At 34.8% G+C, this 22,037-nt stretch overlaps 4 protein-coding genes across 31 annotated transcripts; 2 read left to right on the forward strand and 2 right to left on the reverse strand.

Annotated features, from left to right (window-relative positions):
* The first annotated feature begins 4,440 nt into the window (after positions 1-4,440).
* Positions 4,441-9,650, forward strand: LOC106757783 (serine carboxypeptidase II-2). Its single transcript, XM_014640574.2, has 10 exons — positions 4,441-4,776; positions 4,901-5,008; positions 5,234-5,329; positions 5,555-5,647; positions 5,910-5,995; positions 6,078-6,341; positions 6,436-6,575; positions 8,486-8,581; positions 9,106-9,211; positions 9,333-9,650. The coding sequence occupies exons 1-10, from the start codon at positions 4,506-4,508 to the stop codon at positions 9,492-9,494; spliced, it is 1,422 nt and encodes a 473-aa protein (XP_014496060.1). The 5' UTR covers positions 4,441-4,505; the 3' UTR covers positions 9,495-9,650.
* A 2,091-nt stretch (positions 9,651-11,741) lies between these two features.
* Positions 11,742-12,920, reverse strand: LOC111241422. 2 transcript variants are annotated; one of them, XM_022779479.1, is made up of 3 exons: positions 12,643-12,920; positions 12,412-12,555; positions 11,742-12,261 (listed from the first exon to the last, which is right to left on the reverse strand). In XM_022779479.1, the coding sequence occupies exons 1-3, from the start codon at positions 12,918-12,920 to the stop codon at positions 11,940-11,942; spliced, it is 744 nt and encodes a 247-aa protein (XP_022635200.1). In that variant the 3' UTR covers positions 11,742-11,939. The 2 variants fall into 2 exon arrangements, with proteins under 2 accessions (XP_022635200.1, XP_022635199.1); XM_022779478.1 differs by having other exon boundaries at positions 11,742-12,555.
* A 1,097-nt stretch (positions 12,921-14,017) lies between these two features.
* LOC111241423 (uncharacterized serine-rich protein C215.13-like) lies at positions 14,018-14,878 on the forward strand. Its single transcript, XM_022779480.1, has one exon. The coding sequence runs from the start codon at positions 14,036-14,038 to the stop codon at positions 14,696-14,698; it is 663 nt and encodes a 220-aa protein (XP_022635201.1). The 5' UTR covers positions 14,018-14,035; the 3' UTR covers positions 14,699-14,878.
* Positions 14,879-15,493: 615 nt separating this feature from the next.
* Positions 15,494-19,606, reverse strand: LOC106756765. 27 transcript variants are annotated; one of them, XR_002667414.1, is made up of 7 exons: positions 19,051-19,605; positions 18,864-18,965; positions 18,730-18,755; positions 18,402-18,473; positions 18,118-18,259; positions 16,378-16,674; positions 15,494-15,839 (listed from the first exon to the last, which is right to left on the reverse strand). XR_002667414.1 is itself a non-coding variant. In XM_014639332.2 (5 exons), the coding sequence occupies exons 1-5, from the start codon at positions 19,455-19,457 to the stop codon at positions 15,725-15,727; spliced, it is 711 nt and encodes a 236-aa protein (XP_014494818.1). In that variant the 5' UTR covers positions 19,458-19,605; the 3' UTR covers positions 15,494-15,724. The 27 variants fall into 27 exon arrangements, 4 of the variants coding, with proteins under 4 accessions (XP_014494818.1, XP_014494820.1, XP_014494821.1 ...); XR_002667417.1 differs by having other exon boundaries at positions 18,730-18,965; positions 19,316-19,606; XR_002667413.1 differs by having other exon boundaries at positions 18,730-18,965; positions 19,051-19,606.
* Positions 19,607-22,037: the final 2,431 nt, after the last annotated feature.

Here is a 22,037-nt window from a genome sequence, read left to right on the forward strand (position 1 = left end):
ACATGTTGTCATTGTGGTTCATCCTGGTTGGGTATGGAAGGAGAGCACCATGGTGAGTACACATAAGACCAAAGTTGAACTCCTGAAGGAACTGCATTCAGCAGGAAGAGCTGCTGTAATCGTTTACAACATACCTGTAAACGATTACGCGAGGTGATTTTATGTTTTGGACACAATGTTCAACACAGGGAGCCATGGTTTTGGTCACAGGGGACCATGTTATCTGTGTCCAAATCCTGCATTTGCCTCGCTGTAATCGTTTACACAGCAGTAGTAAACGATTACAACACAGGTATGTGCTGCATTACAATTTGGACTTCAACCAACTTTAATAACTTTGGTATTATTTAAAAGAATGATTAATATTGTGCTTTCAAATACACAGACAAGGGAAAAATAAATATTGCAAATTGAGTTATGATGAACAATGTAATTATATATATATATATATATATATATATATATATATATATATATATATATATATATACAAATCATCAACAATGTGATGTTCTACATAAATTCATTTCTAAAGGAAACATTGTTATTTGAATTACAGATAAAATATTAACAATCCTCCAAAAACCCATAGACATGTAGCGCTTCCATTCTTGCAATGTTGTCTTTGTCCAGAATCCACTCCTTCACGTAGTTCTTTCTAATTTCTCGCAAGTCCTCCTGAAACAAAATGTTTTTTGCTTCAGTTATAAACAACACCATCATGTGAAATGTATAACAAAGAAATTTATGCTTACATTTGTATATTGCGACAAGCTCTTGCCGTTGTACCTGTCCTCTCCATCCCAAATTTCCATTGCCTTTAACATTATCACTCCACAATCGAATATGAAATCACAGAACCAAATATATAACTTATGACAACATACAATAGTGAAAGCACCAAATTATTTACAATCAATGATTAACACAACTTACAAGTTCGGTTGGCTTGGGATGTTTGATATTACAACAGGCAAAGGAGCAATACTACCTTCAGGTTGATTGTACAACAAGCACAAAAATTTGGCCATGTTTTTACCCTAACAAACAAGTACATAAACCACTTTCAAAAGAGATCATTAATTGACATCAACAACATTCAAGGATAACATCAACTGTGATTTCATACCACAAACAAGTCAATCCTCTTCCGATCTCTCACAACCTTGTTTAATGAGTCAATGACAGATATTTGTAATGTTTTCATGTTCAAACAATAACACCACTAGTGGTAATCATGGCAAAATGGCATAAACACCTACAAACAACATATATCAAATGTCTATGCATGGACATGGTACAATTTCCAAACATAAAAACAACACATTATTCTCACTCACAAACTCAGCGGTGGCAATGTCAGGAAGACCAAAATGCTCAGACCTCATATAACTCTCGTAATTATGAAGTCTAAACACATGTTGATTTTTTTCCGTTCTGTTATAATCACGGATAATATGGTCCTGTGAAGATTTCCAAATGCATTAATGACTTTTTTCATTATTTCTACCATTAAGTATAATATGAAATGAATTAACATTTACCACATATAAAGAACTGAAGTGAACCCTCTTCGCAACACTTGTCAACCTTTTTTGAAAGTGCATAAAAATTATAGTAGCAAATAACACGACCTACACAATTCAAATTGTCAAAACATGTAACATAATTAACAACAATAAAAACTAACATCAAGTCACATCATACTAACCATGTTATCAACATATACACGTGGCGCTAAAGTCTGCATAGAAATTGTGCTCAAAGACTGCCCAATGATGTCACAGACAACCCTGAAAAAATACAAATATTATTCAATCACAAACGAATAACTCTAATAGAGCTAAATTTAAATTCAGAACATTAACCTATTAGCTCTGTCTTTAACGCCAACTACAATGTACAATTTCTCAACATCCACATCGGTGCCTGGATCACCAACAAACTTCCTCAACGGTCGATGCTCTTCATGTTCATCATTCTCACCATCATCAACATGAATATAATAAGGACGAGGGTCGGATGGTCTAGCTTTGTAAGATATTACAGCTTTCTGATGTTTGGGTGGTGGTTCTTCATCCACTGAAGGGTGTTCATGAACTACAACACCACATCGTTCATCACCTAAAGGATGTAAATCAACTCCACCAACACAACCTTCATCCGCTTTATGTTGTTCATCAACTCCACGTCCACATCCTTCATCACCTACAACAGCACCTACAAAAACACCTTTTTCATCATGACACACATCACCTTCTTCATCATAGATTGGAAATTCACGAAGGTCCATTAACTCCTTCGTAAGGATTGCAATTCTAGCACTCAACGACTTTATTTCAGAATTGGTTTTCCTGACTATCTCCTCTGCACCTGCTTCCCAAGTGCCATCATCGGAGCTATCTTCATCTGTGTCCGGAAGGGTGGATGGTTCACCCTTGGTCTCTTCACCAATTCCTCCGTCATCCATGTCAAAAGCAACCCGCACTTCCGCCTTTTCACAATCGTTCTTACTTAAGTACCAATCCATTCTTAACTATAACAAACAAAACAAAAAAACTAATTTACTCAAATATATCCATCAATAATTACGACAACAAAATTGATAAAACTTTGAAAGGCTTACTTTTCCGGTCTTAAAGATATTTGAAATTGTTTCTTCCGTTGCCGTATATGGGAACCATCGCCATATGCGCGGCCACAACCTTTGAGAACGATGACCGTGCAAGGAAAATCTTTCCACGGCCCAAGCCTTCAAAAATATAAACAAACATTTAGCAAATATTTAAAACAATTTCAATCATAATGGTTCAATAAATAATGTTACCTGCAACACAGCTACATTGCCACTAAGACCCAGTGACTTCGAGATTTCTCCACGCATTATTTTGTTCTTACACTTGAAATTGTGTACAATGTTATTATGTACACAAGATGCCCAATCATACAAACACAAACTATCTAAATCATCTAAAAGTGAGCAAGGCATGTTACAAACATGTTTAGACTTCCTAGGAAAAAAAAATGTAACTAAACAAACTAAAATATATAACCTACACACCACATCCACCTCTATGTCGTCATCCTCTACAATCAAATGAAACATCTGAATCAAGTCCTTCTTTGTCGTGGTTCTGGGATTAAACATGTCACCAACCAATCCAACTAAACTTTGGTCAAAGGTAACGTCTAGACCACCTATGTCTAACCCTGTGGCCATGAAGACATCCACAACATTTAAAGGAACCAATTGTTGACACACCCTAAAACTAACATCACTCCTAACCCACCGTTGAACCATCTCCTTCAATAATTTTAAATTCACCTCAATAGGGTTTAAAAGGTTCATGCACCATTTAAAAGGGGTCATATTAAGACGCTCTATATGACGGTATTGTAGTTTGATATTCATTTCAAGAATGCTGGCCGAATCCATGAAAATACGAAGACGCCACTACAAAACATTAAAATAACATACATTAAATTCTAACCTTCAAACCATATACATCAACCATAACAATAATACATTAAAAATTTCTCTTACACTTGCTTTTCTTGAAGCCATTGTACCTGCAATCATAACAATACCCACAAAATAACTTAGCTTTCACTTAAAAAAAAAACCTCTCTATTATAGATTCCATAACAAAAAGTACATTGTTGCATTTACCCGAAATACGCAATGGTTCGACAACGAGAACAAAACACCAAGGTTTCGCGAGATTGACACCGCTACAGACAATGACAATGGTCCGACACCACTGCCGTGATGGTCCGACGACGACAATGGTGCGACAAGGACAACGACCCACAAGCGTTTCGCCACAGACCCACAGACCCACAACGACCCACACCACAAAATTGATGGTCCGACAAAAACAAGACCTCACCATAACCAAAACGCCGGCCAAGAGACTAGAAAGACGTTGATGATGAGAGAACCGTCGGAGAGCAAATGACAAAAATGAAAAATGAAAGAGAACACGAAAATAAAAACCCCACACTTTACATTCCACTTTTGCCCCTCAGTTCATTTAATCTTCTCATTTTTTAAAAATAAAATAACACCCAACAGAGATTGACACCTGACCGTTGTTAAAAGAGTGTCAAAATTGGGTGTTAACATAACATTTTCGATGAGATAAACATAAAATCTCTAACCAAAATAATGACAAGAATTCATCTACTCATAAACATTGTCAAAAGTGTGTTAAAAGAGTGTTTTTAAAATATCGGGACTCCATGTACAATTAGTCAAATGTTGCGGATGAAAAAGTAGACAAGGAAAATATATAAAATTAAAACATTCTATAAACCCACTTAAAGAAAAAGCTAAATTGATTTTTTAAAAATATGAAGAATAAGATTTAATTAAAAACTAAAATAAAGGGCTGAAAAATATATTTCTTAATTTTTTTATTTATATAAAATCCTAAGGTAATGCAGTCAATGGAAAGGGTGTGAATTATCTGTAACCAGTAACAGATCCAGGGAGTTCCCGGCAAATGGCGCAACGGGGGTGGTCTGAAATATTGTGCATAGCCACTCTATTGTTATGCGGCGGTTTTGCAACCTCCTTTTCCACGGACCCTCCGTTGCTCCAACAACAAAAGGACCGGGTCGGTACGCTCCCGGGTCAAACCTTCAACGTTAGCTTCGCACACTACGCTGGGTACATCACCGTCGATGAAAATGCCGAGAGAACGCTATTCTACTGGTTCATCGAGGCCCTTGAAGATCCTCATTCCAAGCCCCTTCTTTTATGGCTCAATGGAGGTCAGTTCAACCTCACTCCTCACTAGCTAACTATTCATCTTTGTTTTCGTTCTTCTGCTACTACATATAACATTGTTAAAGATCTATTGACACGAAATCAAACATTTGGTGTTCATGCACGCAGGACCTGGTTGTTCGTCCATTGCTTACGGACAGTCCGAGGAAATTGGACCCTTTCATATAAATCCAGATGGCAAGACTCTTCATCCCAATCCCTATTCTTGGAACCGAGGTGAGGTGCCCCCAACCTTCCTTTTTCACTTTCAGGTCATGTTTGGAGAAGCTTTTCCGTACAATTTTGTAGGAGAAAATGTAAAGAAAAAAAAATTGTTTTGGAAAAGTTATGAGAAAACTTATATGAGAAGAAAACATAGAAGATGAAAGTTGAAGAGGTTATATTATATGAGAACAGTTGTATTATTTAACCACTTTTTTTTTTTTTTTTTGTGTTTTTTAGTTGCCAACGTTATTTTTCTTGACACTCCTGTTGGGGTTGGATTTTCATATTCAATCAAGGGATCCGATCTGCTGATCAATGGCGATAACAGGACAGGTAGTACAATTTTCATTCAGCTTCCTGTTTCAGGTTCACATTTGCACATGTATACACACATACGCATATTAGGAGATAACAGGGATCTTTACCGTTAAGTGATGATTAATATTGGTTTTTAAATCTAAGAAGACTGAATGGTTAAGGTTAACTCCCCTACTGCTGTCACCTTATATTGCTACGTATAAATTTGTGCAAGTTGAATTAATCAAGCTTTTTGTGCAGCTGAGGACAATTTAGGATTTCTGCTGAAGTGGTTTGAGCGGTTCCCTCAATACAAAAGAAACGACTTTTTAATTGTTGGTGAGAGCTATGGAGGTAAACATTGTTGCTCAGCTTAAGTTTGTGCTCAAATTGAAAGTAATTGATATTTTGTTCTTTAGATCTTTCTGTATTTCAGTTCTTTTTTTTTTTTAAAGTCATTGTTTGCTAGTAGTGGTTATGTTCTTAACTGAAATAGATTTGGCACTTCAATACTGCTCTGTTTGTTTTATGTAGATGTTCGAGTTCTTTGATTTTAGTCTTATAGATTTTAACATGCTCTAATTTATATTATTCAATCATTAATCTCATGTATCAGGGCATTACGTTCCTCAACTTAGCCAAGTTATTGTTAAGTACAACTCAGCTAGTAAAGAAAATGCTATAAATCTGAAAGGTTTCATGGTATGGGTTCTGATTTTGCATTAAAATAAATATTTGATTTGTGTCACTTATTATTAGTTTAATCTATATATCTCTGCTGCAGGTAGGAAATGCTCTGACGGATGATTATCATGATCAATTAGGGATGTTCGAGTTTATGTGGTCAAGTGGTTTGATTTCGGATCAAACATACAAGCTTTTGAACCAACTTTGTGATTTTCAATCAGTTGAACACCCCTCACATGCTTGTGATAAAATTTGGGATATTGCTTATAAAGAACTTGGATATATAGACCCATACAGTCTGTATACACCACCGTGCCATGGCAATGTTAGTCAGCTAAGTGGGCTGGTGAGAAGAAAGAATGTAAGTGTGAATATATTTTAAATATGATTGTACAGTGCACGTGACAGGTTTGTAGTACATATAATTATTATTGATGTGTTACGTCATGCTACAGAGAATTGGTAGACTCGGTCTCAATGCACCATATGATCCATGCACCGAAAGTCACTCCACTGCATACTTCAATCGACCTGAGGTCCAAACAGCTCTTCATGTTGATCTAGATCATAAGCCTGCTACATGGGAGACCTGCAGGTGATGATCACTTGAGAAGCACTTGAAAATTTTCTATTTGCATCCACAGTATTTGATGCGAATATTAAAGGATTCGATTTAAAATAAAAATATAGAAGGAAAAGCAGTAAGGTGTAAGCTTCAAATAAGGTTTATGTGAACTGGGATGGGAAAAGGTTTAGAATGTCACAGGTGAAAATATTCTTTGCTTTCTCTTGTATGGCAACATCCACCCTAAATTACTCTAGTGATCCCTTACCGTCTCCACCACACTGGACATATCTCATATTCACCTTCTCTCCCATATTCATGCAATTTTTTCATCATTTCATTGCTGCCAAGTGTTTGTTTGAGACACAATGGCACATTTCTCTTGGATAACTTTGCCCTACTCTTTGACTACATTTCTTAACTCATTCTTCGTCACCATGATTTTGTATGGTACTTAATACTGATCAATGTATGAATGATGTCATCGTACATCCTTATCTGTACAGAGCCCACGCCAATTGTCTTACAAGAAGTATCTCTGCCCATCAAAATGTTATAACCTTTCAACTCATCAAATATGGTAAACCAGTCCCTTTGAGGACTCATGTGGATTCAACACCCACCTATCAAATCACTGTTGTCTTGAGACAATGCTCAACACGTGATCATCACAAATGACTCCACTTTCTGAGCTATAGCTGCCACCTAATCCTATTTTCCCAGTATTGGACAATCTATCTTCTAATGCCCCGACTGCTTGCAATATATGTAAGCATCTTTAGGATTAATCTTTCTTCCTCGACTTTTGGATGTTGGGTTTTTCTTGAAGAACACCAACCCAAAAGACGACGCATTTTCTACTCTCTCAAATGTTAAGGTGAAACTGCCTTGTCTAGAGGCTAGACTTCACCTCTTCATGCGTAATGCAATCCTTTCCTACACTCAAAGAACTTTTCAAGTTCTAATAGGATGATGAGAGAGAGCTAAGCAAAATTATCAGGGCATCTTCATCTTCTACCTTGATATCGATGTCTTGGAGCTGCTCCATCTAGATTGAATTGAATTCATCAAGATGGGTCTCTAGTACACACTTTTTTACTGGGAATTCAACTGTGAGTCTAAGTCCCACATTGAGTAAAATCGAGAAATTTGAACATGATATAAGGACGAAAACCCATAAATCTATTGTCTTAAGGTTTTGGGTTGGAGGTAGTGCTAATCCCTTATGTCTCATTGATGTTGTATCTTCATGTGATCTCTCTTGAAAGATCCATTAGTGGTATTAGAGCCGAATGTTTGTCTTGGTGACCATATCGAGAGTATAATTGACCTAACATGCTTCTAATCTTCTTCTTCTATTGGTCCACTACCATAATTTTTAGACAATTCAACACCAAATTTCTTGTCTTACATATCTAAGGCATCTTTTAAAAGTCAAGAATGCTTCTAACATTAGGTAACTTGAATGCCACCTAGTTTCATCTCCGAGATAAAGACAACCTTTTTTCTCTTGCTCTTTTTTCCAATTATAAGACTCTAGTGTGGGGTTTATAGGGCTTTGGTCTCCAACTACCATAGGTGGTTCTCATCTGTCTCCAAGTCATTTTAACTGATTTTTTGTTAATCTTTTTTCACAATCGGTGCCAAAGCCCATATCTCCTTATTTACAAATGTATCTTGTCTTGTCATTTTTCATATGACCCCACACATGTCTTGATATTTTCATTTCTTGTTATTTTTACTATCGCTTTAATAATTTAAGAATCCCTGCAACTACATCATTTCGAGATTTTGATAATTGGTAGCAACTTTAGGGATTGTAGGAACAACATAAAATGTATTGTCGTACCTTTTGTTTATATCTCTCTCTATTTGCTCCTGTTTGGTTTATTTTACCAAACTTACAGGCAACACAATCCTCTTATTCTCATTTTTTGCAGTGATGTGGTAAATTCAAACTGGAAGGATTCTCCAATAACAGTGCTCGATATTTATCATGAACTTATTGACGTGGGTTTGAAGATATGGGTGTACAGGTTAGTGTTATTTTCTTATATCTAGATTTAACCCTATAGTTACAAAAACTTTCCCTTTTAGTCTATATAGGTAAAGGATCCCTCTTATTCTTACACCCCATTTTAAATCTCTCTCTCCCTATAAATATTTCTTTTTTACACATACCGTTTTAAATTTCTCTCCCTACACATATTTTTTTGTGTTTTAGTCCATATGAAAAGGAACAAAAGGGATTAAAAATGATATATGTACAGACTAAAAGGAGTTCTTTTAAGTGAAGGGACTAAGAGGACAAGTTTTTTTGTAAAAGGATCAAATGGTTAATTCAACCTAATACCTCTGTCTTTATACGGGTTTACTCTTTTGTTTGATGTCATACATATATATGTAAAGTGGGCCAAGAGCTTGAAAGTGATTCTCAGCATCTGTTCCGTTGCCTTGTACAATTTGCTAATTACTTATGATCTGAAACCCTCTTGATCAAATTCATGATTTCACATCATCTAAATGTACAAAATCATTTCAATGTCCTTGATCATATCAGTGGTAATACGGACTCGGTGATACCTGTCACGTCTACTCGCTATAGCATAAATGCTCTGAAGCTACCTACCGCGAGTCCTTGGCGTGCATGGTATGATGATGGAGAGGTAAGTGATTCCACAATGTGTTTTGTATTTCTTGTGACTTGGTTTCTCTTAGTTTTTTTTTTTTTTTTTTTTTTCTTTTATTGCGACCCATGTGGACTGCTACGTGATATAAATGAAACAGGTAGGAGGATGGACCCAAGAATATGATGGGCTTACGTTTGTGGTTGTAAGGGGTGCAGGGCATGAAGTTCCTTTGCATAAACCAAAACTTGCTCTAACACTCTTCCAGAACTTCTTAGCAGGAACATCAATGCCTGATCTTCAGCTTCTCAGTGCCTCTTGAAATTCACCTTTACTGTTACCACGGGACCCTCCTCTGTTGCATTATTTTCTGTTAAAAATGTTCTCTATGGACTCTATTTTTGTTTCTATTTTTTTTTAATTTTCTGAAAACAACATATGTAATGATGGAAATAAAATGGAGGAAGTTTGTAAGATAGCAACAGTCGTCAATTTTATATATGTCCATAGACTAGAGAGTTAATATGTAGGTATGATACATTTATCCAAGAAAATTATTGAGAAAAACGATCAACTAGGAAAGGTTAAGAAAAAATTAAGGCTTAATTACTTTTTTAGTTCTCAAGTTGGAGGCTGAATTTCTGTTTGATATCTGCTTTTAAAAGTGATTTAATTAGGTCTCCATGTTATTGATTTTGTTTTCAATAGGTCTCTTCCATTAAGTATCTTGTTACGGCGTTAAATGTTGAGTGATTTGTCAACTGAATTATTTTACGTGGCAAAAACAATTTTTTTAGCAATGAAATATATGAAAATAATTTGTAAAATGGAAAAAGAAAAAACAAAATTAACATATTAAGGTGGAAGCAACTTACCTGACCTTAGGTGAAGGATCTAAAGTGGACCTTAGGTGAAGGATCTAAAGTGGAGGAGGTGTGCTGAGGTGATCTCCAACGAGTTGAAGTATCTATTGTGGAGGAGGTCATTTGAAGCAGGTGAGGTCATATTTCTCATTTGCCCTAAGATCTTTTTTGTAACACATTCTGAAAATGCTTGTTTTCGAAGATTGATTTTGGGTGCCCTAAGTTGGGTATTTGGGATTAGGGTTGTTTTGTAGGTCTGGACGAAGCATTATTGCATCATTCCTCCACCCAATGTCAATGAATCAATGTTCGTCTTGTTCATGGGGGACCTCGCGTGGTGGTTTATCAAGAGGAATAGGTGGCAACCATGTGTGCTATTGTGGAGAGGTTGCCATATTAAGAGTGGCAAAAATTGCTAAGAATGAGGGCAGATATTTTTGGGGTTGCCCTAATTACAAGGTAACATTCCTTCGTTGTGTTTTTATTTTGGGGTGGATTACTTTGGTGTATCCTGACATGGTTTTGGTTGGATGTTTGGAACAGCGTACTTGAAACGAAGAAGTGCGAGGTTGTGATTACTTCAAATGGCGCAGTGATGATTATATGGATGAAAGGGATAGTACAATTGGATGGCAAAGGAGAAAGATTCTTACTTTGGAAAAATCAGTTTTAGTTTATCAGAAAAGGGAGAAGGTGTTGTTGGGATTTTTATATTTCATGGGGTTTATGAACATCATGTTTGTATGTCTTTTGTTTTAATGCAGAATATTATTGTAATGAAAAAGTTTTATTTAATGAAGAAGAAGTTGTTACTGGTATATAGTGTTTGTTGTTATTATGAGATTGTGGTTTCATGAATTTTGAGACATTATATTTAGTGATGCTGTGATAGTTGATTCGTGTTGGTTAAATCTGCAACTTCATAGACACTTTGCAAAAACAGATGGGAACTTAATGTAAAAGTGGAATGCAGGGGTTTAAAAGTGGAATTGCCTTAAGAATATTGTGAATAAAAAATGGAACTGCAGTGGCAATAAAAAATGGAACTGCAGTAGCCAATTTTGCAGTAGCCAATTCTGCAGTACAGGACAACTGTAGTAGCCAATTTTTGCAGATTAAAAGATGGAATTGCAGTGGCTAAGATGAATTTTAGTGATTGAAATGGTAAAATGACACTTGAAACAAGTTTGTGTCATGAAATGGAACATGTGCAACTCATCAAACAGACACAATAATGTTCAAATCAAAATTTGACTGATTGAGTTCCAAATTGAGTAAAATTTGAAGGCTGAAACTGTGATTTTGCATAAAGCCAAGGAAAAGAGCAATCTAACATTGCACACACATTGTAAATGGTCAAATAAACTAGTACAAAGGTTTAAACTTGACTGGAAATTGCAGCAACTGAAAATCACCTTGGAAGTTCCAAAAATTGATCAAATAAGATGGTTTCACATGCTAAATTGCATATAAATGCATCTGACCTGAAATGGACTGTTATAGCAGTTTTAAAACAACAATTAAGACTTGTTTAAACTACCAATTATCTCAGAATCAAAGTGACACGAAAATTGACCCATAACCTCTCTATTTTGTCATATTTCTCATCATTCAGACCATCAAAGCTTAGAAGAAAGGTCAAACAGTGAAATGGAAAGCAGAAATCAAATTCTGCAGCAGAATTGCAGAGGGAATTGACAGCACAATTAGATAGCAATTTCATATATTGGTCTTCCAAAATACATCACAAACTTGTAGCTGGTAAATACATCACAGACTTCCAAGTACATATTCAAAATACATATAGATGACAGTTTCAAGTTCTTAAACATTAAAGTAAATATTCAAACTACATATTCCTTGAGTCATATATATCCAAAATGCAACAGATTTGTGACCAATATCTAAACTGGTCTTGAAGTGTCATCATGAGTAATTTGACTTCCTTGAGTGGCATGTGATGTAGGTTGGTGGTCTTCTTGTTGAGTTCCTTGAGTGGCATCTTGTGTAGGTTGTTGGTCTTGTTGTTCACTTCCTTGAGTGGGGTTTGTTGTAGGTTGGTCGTGTTGATGTTGACTTGCTTGAGGGCAATTAGTTCTTCTATGCCCTAATTGCCTACAAATGCCACATCTCTTTGGGATTCCAGCTTGTCCAAGTTGAGTATCATCCCTCATTTGCTCCCAACTCTCCAGTCTTCTCTTTTTTCTTGGTCTACCTGGCAAGACCCTATTAGGAGGAGGCAAAATATCAGGATATGATGTTCTTTGCCATAGCTCAGGTCCATTCACAGAGAAAATTATTGGATTGTAAGTTTCTTCATAAGTGGTGGTCCTAAACCAATTTGGTATGAAGTCTTCTGGATTCATGTTTAAAAACCTCATAGCTGTGAGTGCATGGCAGCAAGGTATCCCTGTCAGAAGCCACTTCCTGCAGCTACAATCTCTTTTGTCTACATCAACCACATATTTTTCTGCAATGTTGGAGGTATGCCGGATCTCAAATACTTGCAGCCCTGACCAACTGGAAAAGCAACATAAAGAAGCAAAAAACTTTATAACACCAAGCAAAAAAGTTTGAAATCATGTGTGTATGTTAAATTTCACTTACTTAGGTATCCAATATTGTGTCTTCTGTAGCTCCTTATGAAGTCTCTTTTGAATTTTGGGGCAAATGAAACCTTCATACTTAGTTATCTTCTGTCTGTTGGATGCCCACCTTTTCATTAGGTAGCTGTGAATCTCTTCCAACATTGTTATAATAGGTTTCCCCCTTGCATCTACAATGACGCTGTTAAAAGCTTCAGAGATGTTATTCACGATTGTGTCACATGAAGGTCTTCCTGAAAACCTTGACCTAGACCAAAACCTGCAAAGAACGTTGAACATAAGTAGTTGTTAAATAAAGAAACCTTCAAGTTTTTAAGGAATTGATGCACTTAACTTGGTGCAATACTTATAAAGTGTTTAAAGGCGTCTTCGTTGACATCCTTGATTTGTCTCATGACTGCTTTCCATGCTTGGGGGTGTGAAGCTGCTGCTGCCTTCCACATTGATTGTCTCAGAATTATGCCAGGAAATTTCTTTCGAAAATTGGAATATAAGTGCCTTACATAGAAACGTTGGTCCACACCAGGCAGCAATTGCTGGAAAGCTTGCATAAGTCCCTATGACAACAATTAGAGTCTTAAATTGGCATGCTGAAAAAAGCAATGAACGAAATCAACAAAGAAATACTTACTTTCTGTTGATCTGACATATATGTGCACCTTGAACAGAATCCTCCTCCTCCAAGATCATCAATTAAAAATTCTAAAAACCAAGTCCACGTGTCCTTATTTTCTACTTCAACAACAGCATAGGCCAATGGACACATCTGATCATTACCATCTCTTGCAATAGCAGTTAAAAGCTCACCTCCATACTTCCCTTTTAAAAAACAGCCATCCAAATGTATGATAGGCCGACAACAGACAAAACTGTCTTTACATGCTTTGAAACACACATAAATTCTGTTGAATATAACATTATCCCCATTTCGTCCCACTTTTACTTTGACTGTTGAACCAGGGTTTGATCTCATTAATTCATGAACATAATCATATAGTCTTTCATACTGCAATTTGAAACAACCTTCAATGTTGGCGGTAGCCATGGCTTTTGCCTTGGTTGTTGTAGACCTAGACACACCAATATTCCATTTTTTTGAAAACTTACTAGGCAGATTTTTCAGATTTATTTCTGGATTTGCTTTCATAGTCTTCTCTAATTTCCCACTTAACCATTTCTTGGTAACTAGACCAATGTTGAATTCCCTACTACATGTATGTTTATCTATGATCTTCCTTAGTTGCCATGTAGTTTGTTGACTCTTATAGGCACAATATGCTTACCAAGGACACTTGCCTTGTGATCCACAACATTTAACACATATTCTTCTCTTGTCGTTTTTAGAAATCTTCAACTTCCTACCATTATGTATTCCATAAGTCCTAATTGCATCAATGAAATCATTTTTTTCAGGGAAGTATGTCCCTAGTACCCATTTATATTCTTTCATATTAACCGACTCTGAGAATACCCCAATATCTCCATATCGGGGTGTTTCATTCCTTGAATCATCATCACTTTCATCAATACTACCACATTCATCAGATTCCCACTCACTATCTGATAAGCCCATAGCCTGTGCATGCAACTTTGATCTCCCCCTTCCACTTCCTATACCTATTTCAAAGTCCTCCTCTTCAACTTCTTCATCTGCATGCACACCAACATTCACCATCTCATCTTCACTATCAACATCCTCCTCTTCGACTTCTTCATTTGCATGCACAACAACATCCACCAACTCATCTTCACTATCAAACTCCTCCTACAAATCACCACCATCATCAGCAACTACATCTTCAACATCTTTACCACCATCATCAACAACTATATCTTCAACATCTTCACCACTAATATCAGCAACTACATCTTCCCCACAACGAACTTCACTACCAGCTTCAGCTTCTTCACCACCAACTTCAGCTTCTTCACCACCAACTTCAGCTTCTTCACCACCATCAGCTTCACCATATTGTCCACCATCCTCCTCGACATTTTGTTCACCACCAACTACATGTTCCCCTAGACCACAACCAACTTCAACTTCTTTACCATAAGCTTCACCATCACCACAACCAACTGCATCTTCATTGACTTCTACCTCAAGACCTTCTTCTTCACCCACTTCTCCAACTTTACCTATTTGTTCACCATCCTCACCATGTTCACCAACATCATATTGCAACTCAAGAATATAATCAGGATCGGACACCATGTCATTACAAGAAAAAACGTCATTATCTACAGCCCAAATCCGTATATAAGGTCCAAAATCCGTATATAATTTTTGATTATGTACGGATTACATACGGGAAAAAATCCGTATATAATACTGTCATAGCTAGTGTTACATACGGATAATCCGTATATAAATTACATACGGATAATCCGTATGTAATATCTGTATATAAATTACATACGGATAATCCGTATATAATATCCATATATAATTATATATAGAAAAATCCGTACATAATATCCGTATATAATTACATACGGATAATCCGTATGTAACTTTATAGTTTTATAAAAAAAAAATTATAGCAAAATTCATACATAGATCTAAACAGAAAAAGTTAGCTTGAAACCTCCCATCATAACCTGATATATATAATCACTTCATTTTTGTCTAACAGTCTTGACACCTATATAGTGTAATCAATAACATACTTATTCTTAAAACCCACAACAGCTTACCTTACCTCCATAATAGTATGCCTAATGGTATCTATTTGGAACAAAGATTAGTCACCCTTGGAAAAACCAGGTCCATTCTGCACTTAAATACACTACAATAATTGCTAAACTTGGAAGGAAATGTTCCTGGATACATTGCCAAGAAAAAATTAAAATATACACAATCTAATCAAATATTTCTTCATGGGTAAGTTGTATGTACTACAGAGGAGAATCTAACTTTGTGCACAATTTAACCTTTCATGTTGATTCACCAACAACACCATTGAAAGATAAAGAGCAGAATAAATAATAATTGCCTAGAAGAAAATATAAAAGGTTCAAAATACAAATGGATCAATTGAAAATTCCATTGTAATAGATACAAAGAAAATAACTGGATTCAATTAACTAACTATAAGAAAGAGGATAGGCCCCGTATGCAGTACAAGGTGGAACTGTTGTAGGCAATTGAGAATTTGCATAATTGCCGCCATATCCAACATAAGCCCCGTAAGAAGCCTGTACCAAATCAGAATGAATCAGTATAGAACATATATCACTCTATCAATTTGCTAAAACAATAAGCGGAGAATGACAACAGATTGATAACAAATTATAAATTACACATCAAATATAGAAAATAATAACATATATTTTTTAATTAAATAAAATAATAAAATTAAAACTAGTATAAATATTAATTTTAACTCGATAAAATGAGATGGTATGATAAGAAAAATGTGAAAACACAAGCTCAATGGTGCTAAGCTTTGATAAAGATGCTTGAAGTCATGGAGTTAAATTCCAAGAATTTAATAAGCAGAAATTCTACTTCAATAATGCCGAAGCTTAGTGGAGTGCGTTTGTCATGTCTTACACGTCCACATTCGTTTCTAAAAACACAATCAGATCATATCTGATTAACAAGTATAGTAAACAAAAGTAGTGAGCACTATATTGCTTGACAAATTTGATAGTCTAAAGAGCCCCAGGGTTAGTGATTCACATATAAACCCTACATGCACAATATGTTAGGAAATAAGAAAGGATACCATACCTACCGGACGTAGCCAGCAGTCCACTGTTGCCCCTGTGCTTGTGTAACCGAAGGCCAAGTTTCAGGTTGTACTCCATAATTAGTCCATTGGTTTTGTGCATTTGGATACGCACCAATCATGGATTGGGCTGGTGATTGAGCAGAATAAGTTCTTGACGTTTTAACTTTGTCTGAAGATAAGAAATCCTCAACATGACGTTTCTTCAACTCCGACATGCTTCTGTGTGGCAAAAACAATTTGGCATGCATATCCTCTACTCTCTTGATTGATTGAACATCTCCAAAGAGATTCAAAAACTGGAAAATAAACAATTCACAAAAATTAATAATATTCAAATTATAATTCAACAAGTATTGAAAGATAAGGCCTTTGAATAAACAGACACATACTTGTTAAAAAAAAATTAAGATATAATAGTTCTTTGAAAACAATAGAAAAAGACCATCAAATAGATGTACAATATCTAGAAACTGTATTCAATTAAAATAATTATAAAGAGACCGNAATAGAACAAAGATATATTATACTGCCAATGGTATTTGTGAAGCACTGTTACAAAATAAACTACCATTTCAAAACCATTCAAAGAGGCACAAGTTAAATACAAGGCAATGACCATTTCAAACCCGTTCAGAAAGACAAGTTAAAAATTTAAGGCAGAGAAACATATTAATAGGCCCCTCTGCTAAATTCCCTCCACTCACTCCTATATTGGTCATGATTTTCCCGTTTCCATTCAAATCATTATCATTCAAAGTCTTGAATAAATTTCTGATTTCCTAGCATATATCATAGCCCACAATACATAAATTTTCAAAAACAATAATTTTATTAAAACTAGGTCAGAGCCCCTAGTTACAGCTAGCCATATCAGTTATCCAATAATAAGACTAGTACTGCAATTGGACATTTATTATAGTCCACAAGCATACCAATTTACTAAAAATCAAGCTCATATACTCATATAATATAGTATTAAGTACTGAGTTTGTTTACATTTCTAACCTGAGATATACTCATATAAAATATGGGTAGATAATTATCTTTATGTGCCTAAGAAGAAGAATCCAGATATCTACATTATTCGGGTGGTCAAAACTGATAATTCTTATATGAAATATCATGGCAGGTATAAATGTTTAGCACAAATAAAATTATGGCACTATCCTTAGACATTAAAGCCATACTAAATGAAGTCCTAAAAATCACATTAACCAGAAATAAACGTTAAGTTAAGAAAAAAGGATTGGAAAAAGAACCGAAATACCCGAATGCATGTCAGTCACAAACAAATTTTTGTTATTCAACAAAAGAAATATTAATTAATTTTGCAATGACACTCATTCCCTTACTCAGTAGGTCACTTCCTATATACAAATGAACCAACTGATGCACATGTGCCCATAAATCATGAGATATTAAGGATACAATCATTTGACAATCTACAAAAATAGACATACATTAATTTAGAGGCCAAACAAGCACATAACAGGGACTTAAATATTACAAAATTATAAACAAAAAATACAAGAATTAATGTTTTACTTAAATTTTAAAAGTAAAAATATTTCCTAAACATTTTAAAAAGGAAAGAAAAAGAGGACTTTACAGTAAAGTCAATCTCCCATCACACTGCCGTGGCCATCAAAAGTAGAAATATAACTTAAAGATTTCTACTTACAATGTAAAGTTGGTCATTAATAGAATATATCTTATTATCAAAAGACTAGCAAACTTACAATAACAATTAATTTTGCATCAGGGGGCTCCACACGGCCTGCATGAATTCTCCTTCCCTCTACAATGAATCAAAAGACTAGCAAACTTCTTATACCAAGCAATCATTCCCATAACCCCATGAAACCCACTTCATCTTTTATCCTAAAATTAAAAATAAATAAATAAATCCATTACACTCAACTTTAATTGCCTGCATTTCAGAAACTCACCTCCATCAAAATCCAATTAACATTTTTGCCCAAAAAAAAAAAATCAATATTAAACAGAAGTTCCAGAGATATACCCTTTTTAACACATCACTTTTGTAAGTCATAAAATCATACTTTGGAATATCTACTGCTTCACCATGCTTCAACTTGTCCATAACGTGAAGAAATTTCGTAGTATTAAAATCATATGATTCAATATCAAAACATAAGTACAAGAATATTAAATGCATTCAAAAAATAAAATTTGATACTTTCCATTAAAAAAATAATATAAAATGCTAATTTGGACATCAAATTATTTTCTTTTTCCTTTCACATTACATGAAAATAACAAAGAAATTGTGAATTTAAAAAAATATGACTTAAAAAAAATACTTTCATTTAGAAGACAATAAGTTATACCAAGGGCCTCCTTTCATCATTTTCCCCTGCAGAATTTGGCAGATTCCACAACTCTTAATCTCCAGTGGTTATGCTTAAAAAAAAGCATAACATGTTACTAGTGTGGAAAAGGGTAGTTTTTATTCCAAAATTACCTGTGAACACGAGGTCCATGCTTTGAATAATTCTCCTATGAAAAGCATGGGTGGGATTAAGAAAGGCAAACCCACCATTGTTGAGCAAAAGAGCATCTCCATCTGTGTTTTCCAAGAGAAAAGTACTAGAAATTTAAACATAATCTATTATATATATTTATGGTTCCTATGAGGCTTAAACTATTACATGACCAATGCTCCAGAAATCATAACAACACCAACGACACTCAAATTTGGTGATGTCCGTGCATCTGCTAGTGCGAATAGGATCAGACCAACTACAAGAAGTATTGTAGATACATATTCATGTAATGGATATTTCCTTCTCAGACCCCGGAATGAAGGCACCCATATTCATCGCACACCAATTTTATGCCCAGAAAAAAATAGAAAGAGGATTAGGGTTTTTGAAATTGAAAAAATTAGCTCAAACAGAATTAAATATTACTTACCTATTAACCACGGTACCAATGGCACACAATGATGGTTTGAATGAGGGAAAATTAGGGTTTCAATGCGCGACCTACAAAAGCTCAACGAAAGAGAACCAAGGCTCCACCGAGGAAGAATGAGGGCTCGACGGGAGTGAATCATGATCAAAACACTAATTTAGTGAGGGTTGTAGTGAAAGAGAAAGAAGAATAGGTTTGGTGGTGGAATTGAAGGAGGCTGAATTGCTCAACATTTTTTCTAAACATGAAATGGTTGCAGCGCGAGTGAAGAAGAAGAAATTAGGGTTGGTGACTTTTTAATATGCATTCTAAATAACTTAACTTTATTTATTTATTAATTAATTATAAATCCGTATATAAAATTTGTATGTAATTATTTTTTCACTTATATACGGATTTTACATACAGATATATCTTTCGAAAAATTCCCGCCAAAGCACGCCAAGTTACATACGGATTATCCGTATGTAACCTTTTTTTCTTATTATATATGGAAAAATCCGTATATAACAGATCCGTATATAATATCTGTATGTAACATTATCATTACATACAGATCTAAATCCGTATGTAATAATCCGTCTATAAAACACAATTTTCTTGTAGTGTGTGAACCACAAACAAATGAGCTGACCCATTCAATAACGCAATGCTCACCACATGCATTGCTTCCTTATCATCACTTAACAACTCCAACCTTTCATCTAATACAAGGCCACCTAGAGAATACTACAACTCCTTAACATTTCTATATCCCATCTCCCTCAGTATGGCCAAGATTTCAAAATAACTCAATCTATCTATGTCTATCACCAAGGTACTTGTCTGACCTCCATGGTATCTGAATGACCCATCATTCCAAAACTTTCCCCCATGGTGAAACACGACCTCTACACCACAATTTGACATTTTCTATAATTCTCAACTATTTATAAGCCTACAGACAAAAGTAAGTGTCATAATTTAATGTCCTTCACATGCATATTCATTGTAAACATGCCACATTACTAATAACTATTACACATGCAGGCAAACAAACTTTAACTTTATCACACGCAATAACTCTTTCACCTACACCCACAACCCACAACCCACAACATTCCATTTTGTCTTAAAAGCTTAAATGAATGTGCATGACCCACACCTTAAAAAGCAACCACACAATGCACAAAAGAAAAGACAAAATAGTACTTACTAAGGGGACCAAAACCATACAAACAGTATGCACAACAAAAACGAAAGCATTAAACAAAGGAATAGCCCAAAACGAAAGCATTAAACAAAGGAACAGTCCAAAATGAAAGCATTAAACAAAGGGAACAATCCAAAAAGAAAACATTAAACAATACGCAGAACACAAAAAAGGGGGACCACAACGAATATATTAGGGGGACAAGAAGATAACTAAACATGCGTACCTTTTCGCCCTTTTTGCTTCGAAGAAATACCACCTTCAAGCCTTTTCTCTCATAAGTATCCTTCACCAACCCTATTCGCTCCACAATCTGGATCGAGAACGCCAATCCTGGAAAGCCCTACTTATACTTGAATCTTCGACAACTTCACTTTCTGATAAAACCCCCAAATGTGAAATCCCCAAATTCTGATTAAAAAATCCTAATTTTTTAATTCACTTTATTGCTTAATAACACGTCAATTATTCATTGCCTGCCACGTTCAATAAAATGGCCCACCTCATTGACACGACACCCATATCAGTTGACAGATCACTCAATATTTAACGCCGTAACAAGGTACTTAACAGAAGGGACTTATTGAAAGCAAAATCAATAACATGGAAACCTAATTAAATCACTTTTAAAAGCAGATATCAAACGGAAATTCAGGTCTCAACTTGGGGACTAAAAAGGTAATTAAGCCAAAAATTAAATGAATTGAAAAGGAAATGAAAAAGGTCCCTTATTTGTTGAAATTTTGAAAATATATTGAAGTAATAGATAGTGTGATGTCCATAATTTTTGTCTAGCAATATGATTTGGTATTATTCTATTTAAATAAATAAAGTTTAAGAAGAATCAATTTGCACATTAAAATAATATCACCAGCATACAATTTAAATATCGTTGAAAATAAACTCTGGATTGAATTAATTTAATGAAGGTACGAAAGATTATTAATACGTGAAATGGTAAATTTATCTTTACTTTTATATTAGTTCCCACAATAAAAAATAATAATTTGTTATAAACAGGATAGATATAAAGAGATAATAATTTAAAGTAATAAATCTCATGCAAAAGAGTGATTCAGCTTATGTATCTATATGACATAAATAAATACCTACATATACATAGAGCTGTCAAGTTGATCCATAATCCATGGGTTAGCCTTGACCCATTCTTGAAAAAGTCCTATTCTTGAAAAAGTCCCATTTTATGAAACTCTCTTAAATGGGGGTCAAAAAAAAGTCCCACCCCCCCAAAACCCCCTTTCAAGTAGGTTAGGGTCACCGATAAGGTGGGTTTAACCTCACTTTAATTAACTTTTAAAAATAACATCATTTATATATACATACAAAATTATATATTTTATTANATAATTTAATGTTATAATTTTATTATATTTAAATATAATATTTTTATATTATACTTATTATTATATTATTAAATAAAATATATAATAACATTTAATATTTTTTGAGTTTTCATTTATTAAATAAAATATATAATTTTATACTTTTATATTGTACTTATATCTATTT

The sequence above is a fragment of the Vigna radiata genome, chromosome 3 (genome assembly GCF_000741045.1).
Source record: "Vigna radiata var. radiata cultivar VC1973A chromosome 3, Vradiata_ver6, whole genome shotgun sequence".
NCBI classification, from domain to species: domain Eukaryota; kingdom Viridiplantae; phylum Streptophyta; class Magnoliopsida; order Fabales; family Fabaceae; genus Vigna; species Vigna radiata.

What these genes read in the sequence shown, in the direction of transcription:
- LOC106756765 (XM_014639332.2), bottom strand. Translation starts at nt 19,457, where the DNA reads ATGATTCACTCCCGTCGAGCCCTCATTCTTCCTCGGTGGAGCCTTGGT. An exon ending in ATTGGTACCGTGGTTAATAG is followed by an intron (nt 18,966 to 19,315) that starts GTAAGTAATATT and finishes TGGAAAACACAG; the next exon opens with ATGGAGATGCTCTTTTGCTC. An exon ending in CATGGACCTCGTGTTCACAG is followed by an intron (nt 18,177 to 18,863) that starts GTAATTTTGGAA and finishes GATTCATTGTAG; the next exon opens with AGGGAAGGAGAATTCATGCA.
- LOC106757783 (XM_014640574.2), top strand. Translation starts at nt 4,506, where the DNA reads ATGGCGCAACGGGGGTGGTCTGAAATATTGTGCATAGCCACTCTATTG. An exon ending in GGCTGGTGAGAAGAAAGAAT is followed by an intron (nt 6,342 to 6,435) that starts GTAAGTGTGAAT and finishes GTCATGCTACAG; the next exon opens with AGAATTGGTAGACTCGGTCT. An exon ending in CATGGTATGATGATGGAGAG is followed by an intron (nt 9,212 to 9,332) that starts GTAAGTGATTCC and finishes TAAATGAAACAG; the next exon opens with GTAGGAGGATGGACCCAAGA.
- LOC111241423 (XM_022779480.1), top strand. Translation starts at nt 14,036, where the DNA reads ATGAAATCATTTTTTTCAGGGAAGTATGTCCCTAGTACCCATTTATAT.
- LOC111241422 (XM_022779478.1), bottom strand. Translation starts at nt 12,920, where the DNA reads ATGTTCAACGTTCTTTGCAGGTTTTGGTCTAGGTCAAGGTTTTCAGGA. An exon ending in ACACAATATTGGATACCTAA is followed by an intron (nt 12,556 to 12,642) that starts GTAAGTGAAATT and finishes TTGCTTTTCCAG; the next exon opens with TTGGTCAGGGCTGCAAGTAT.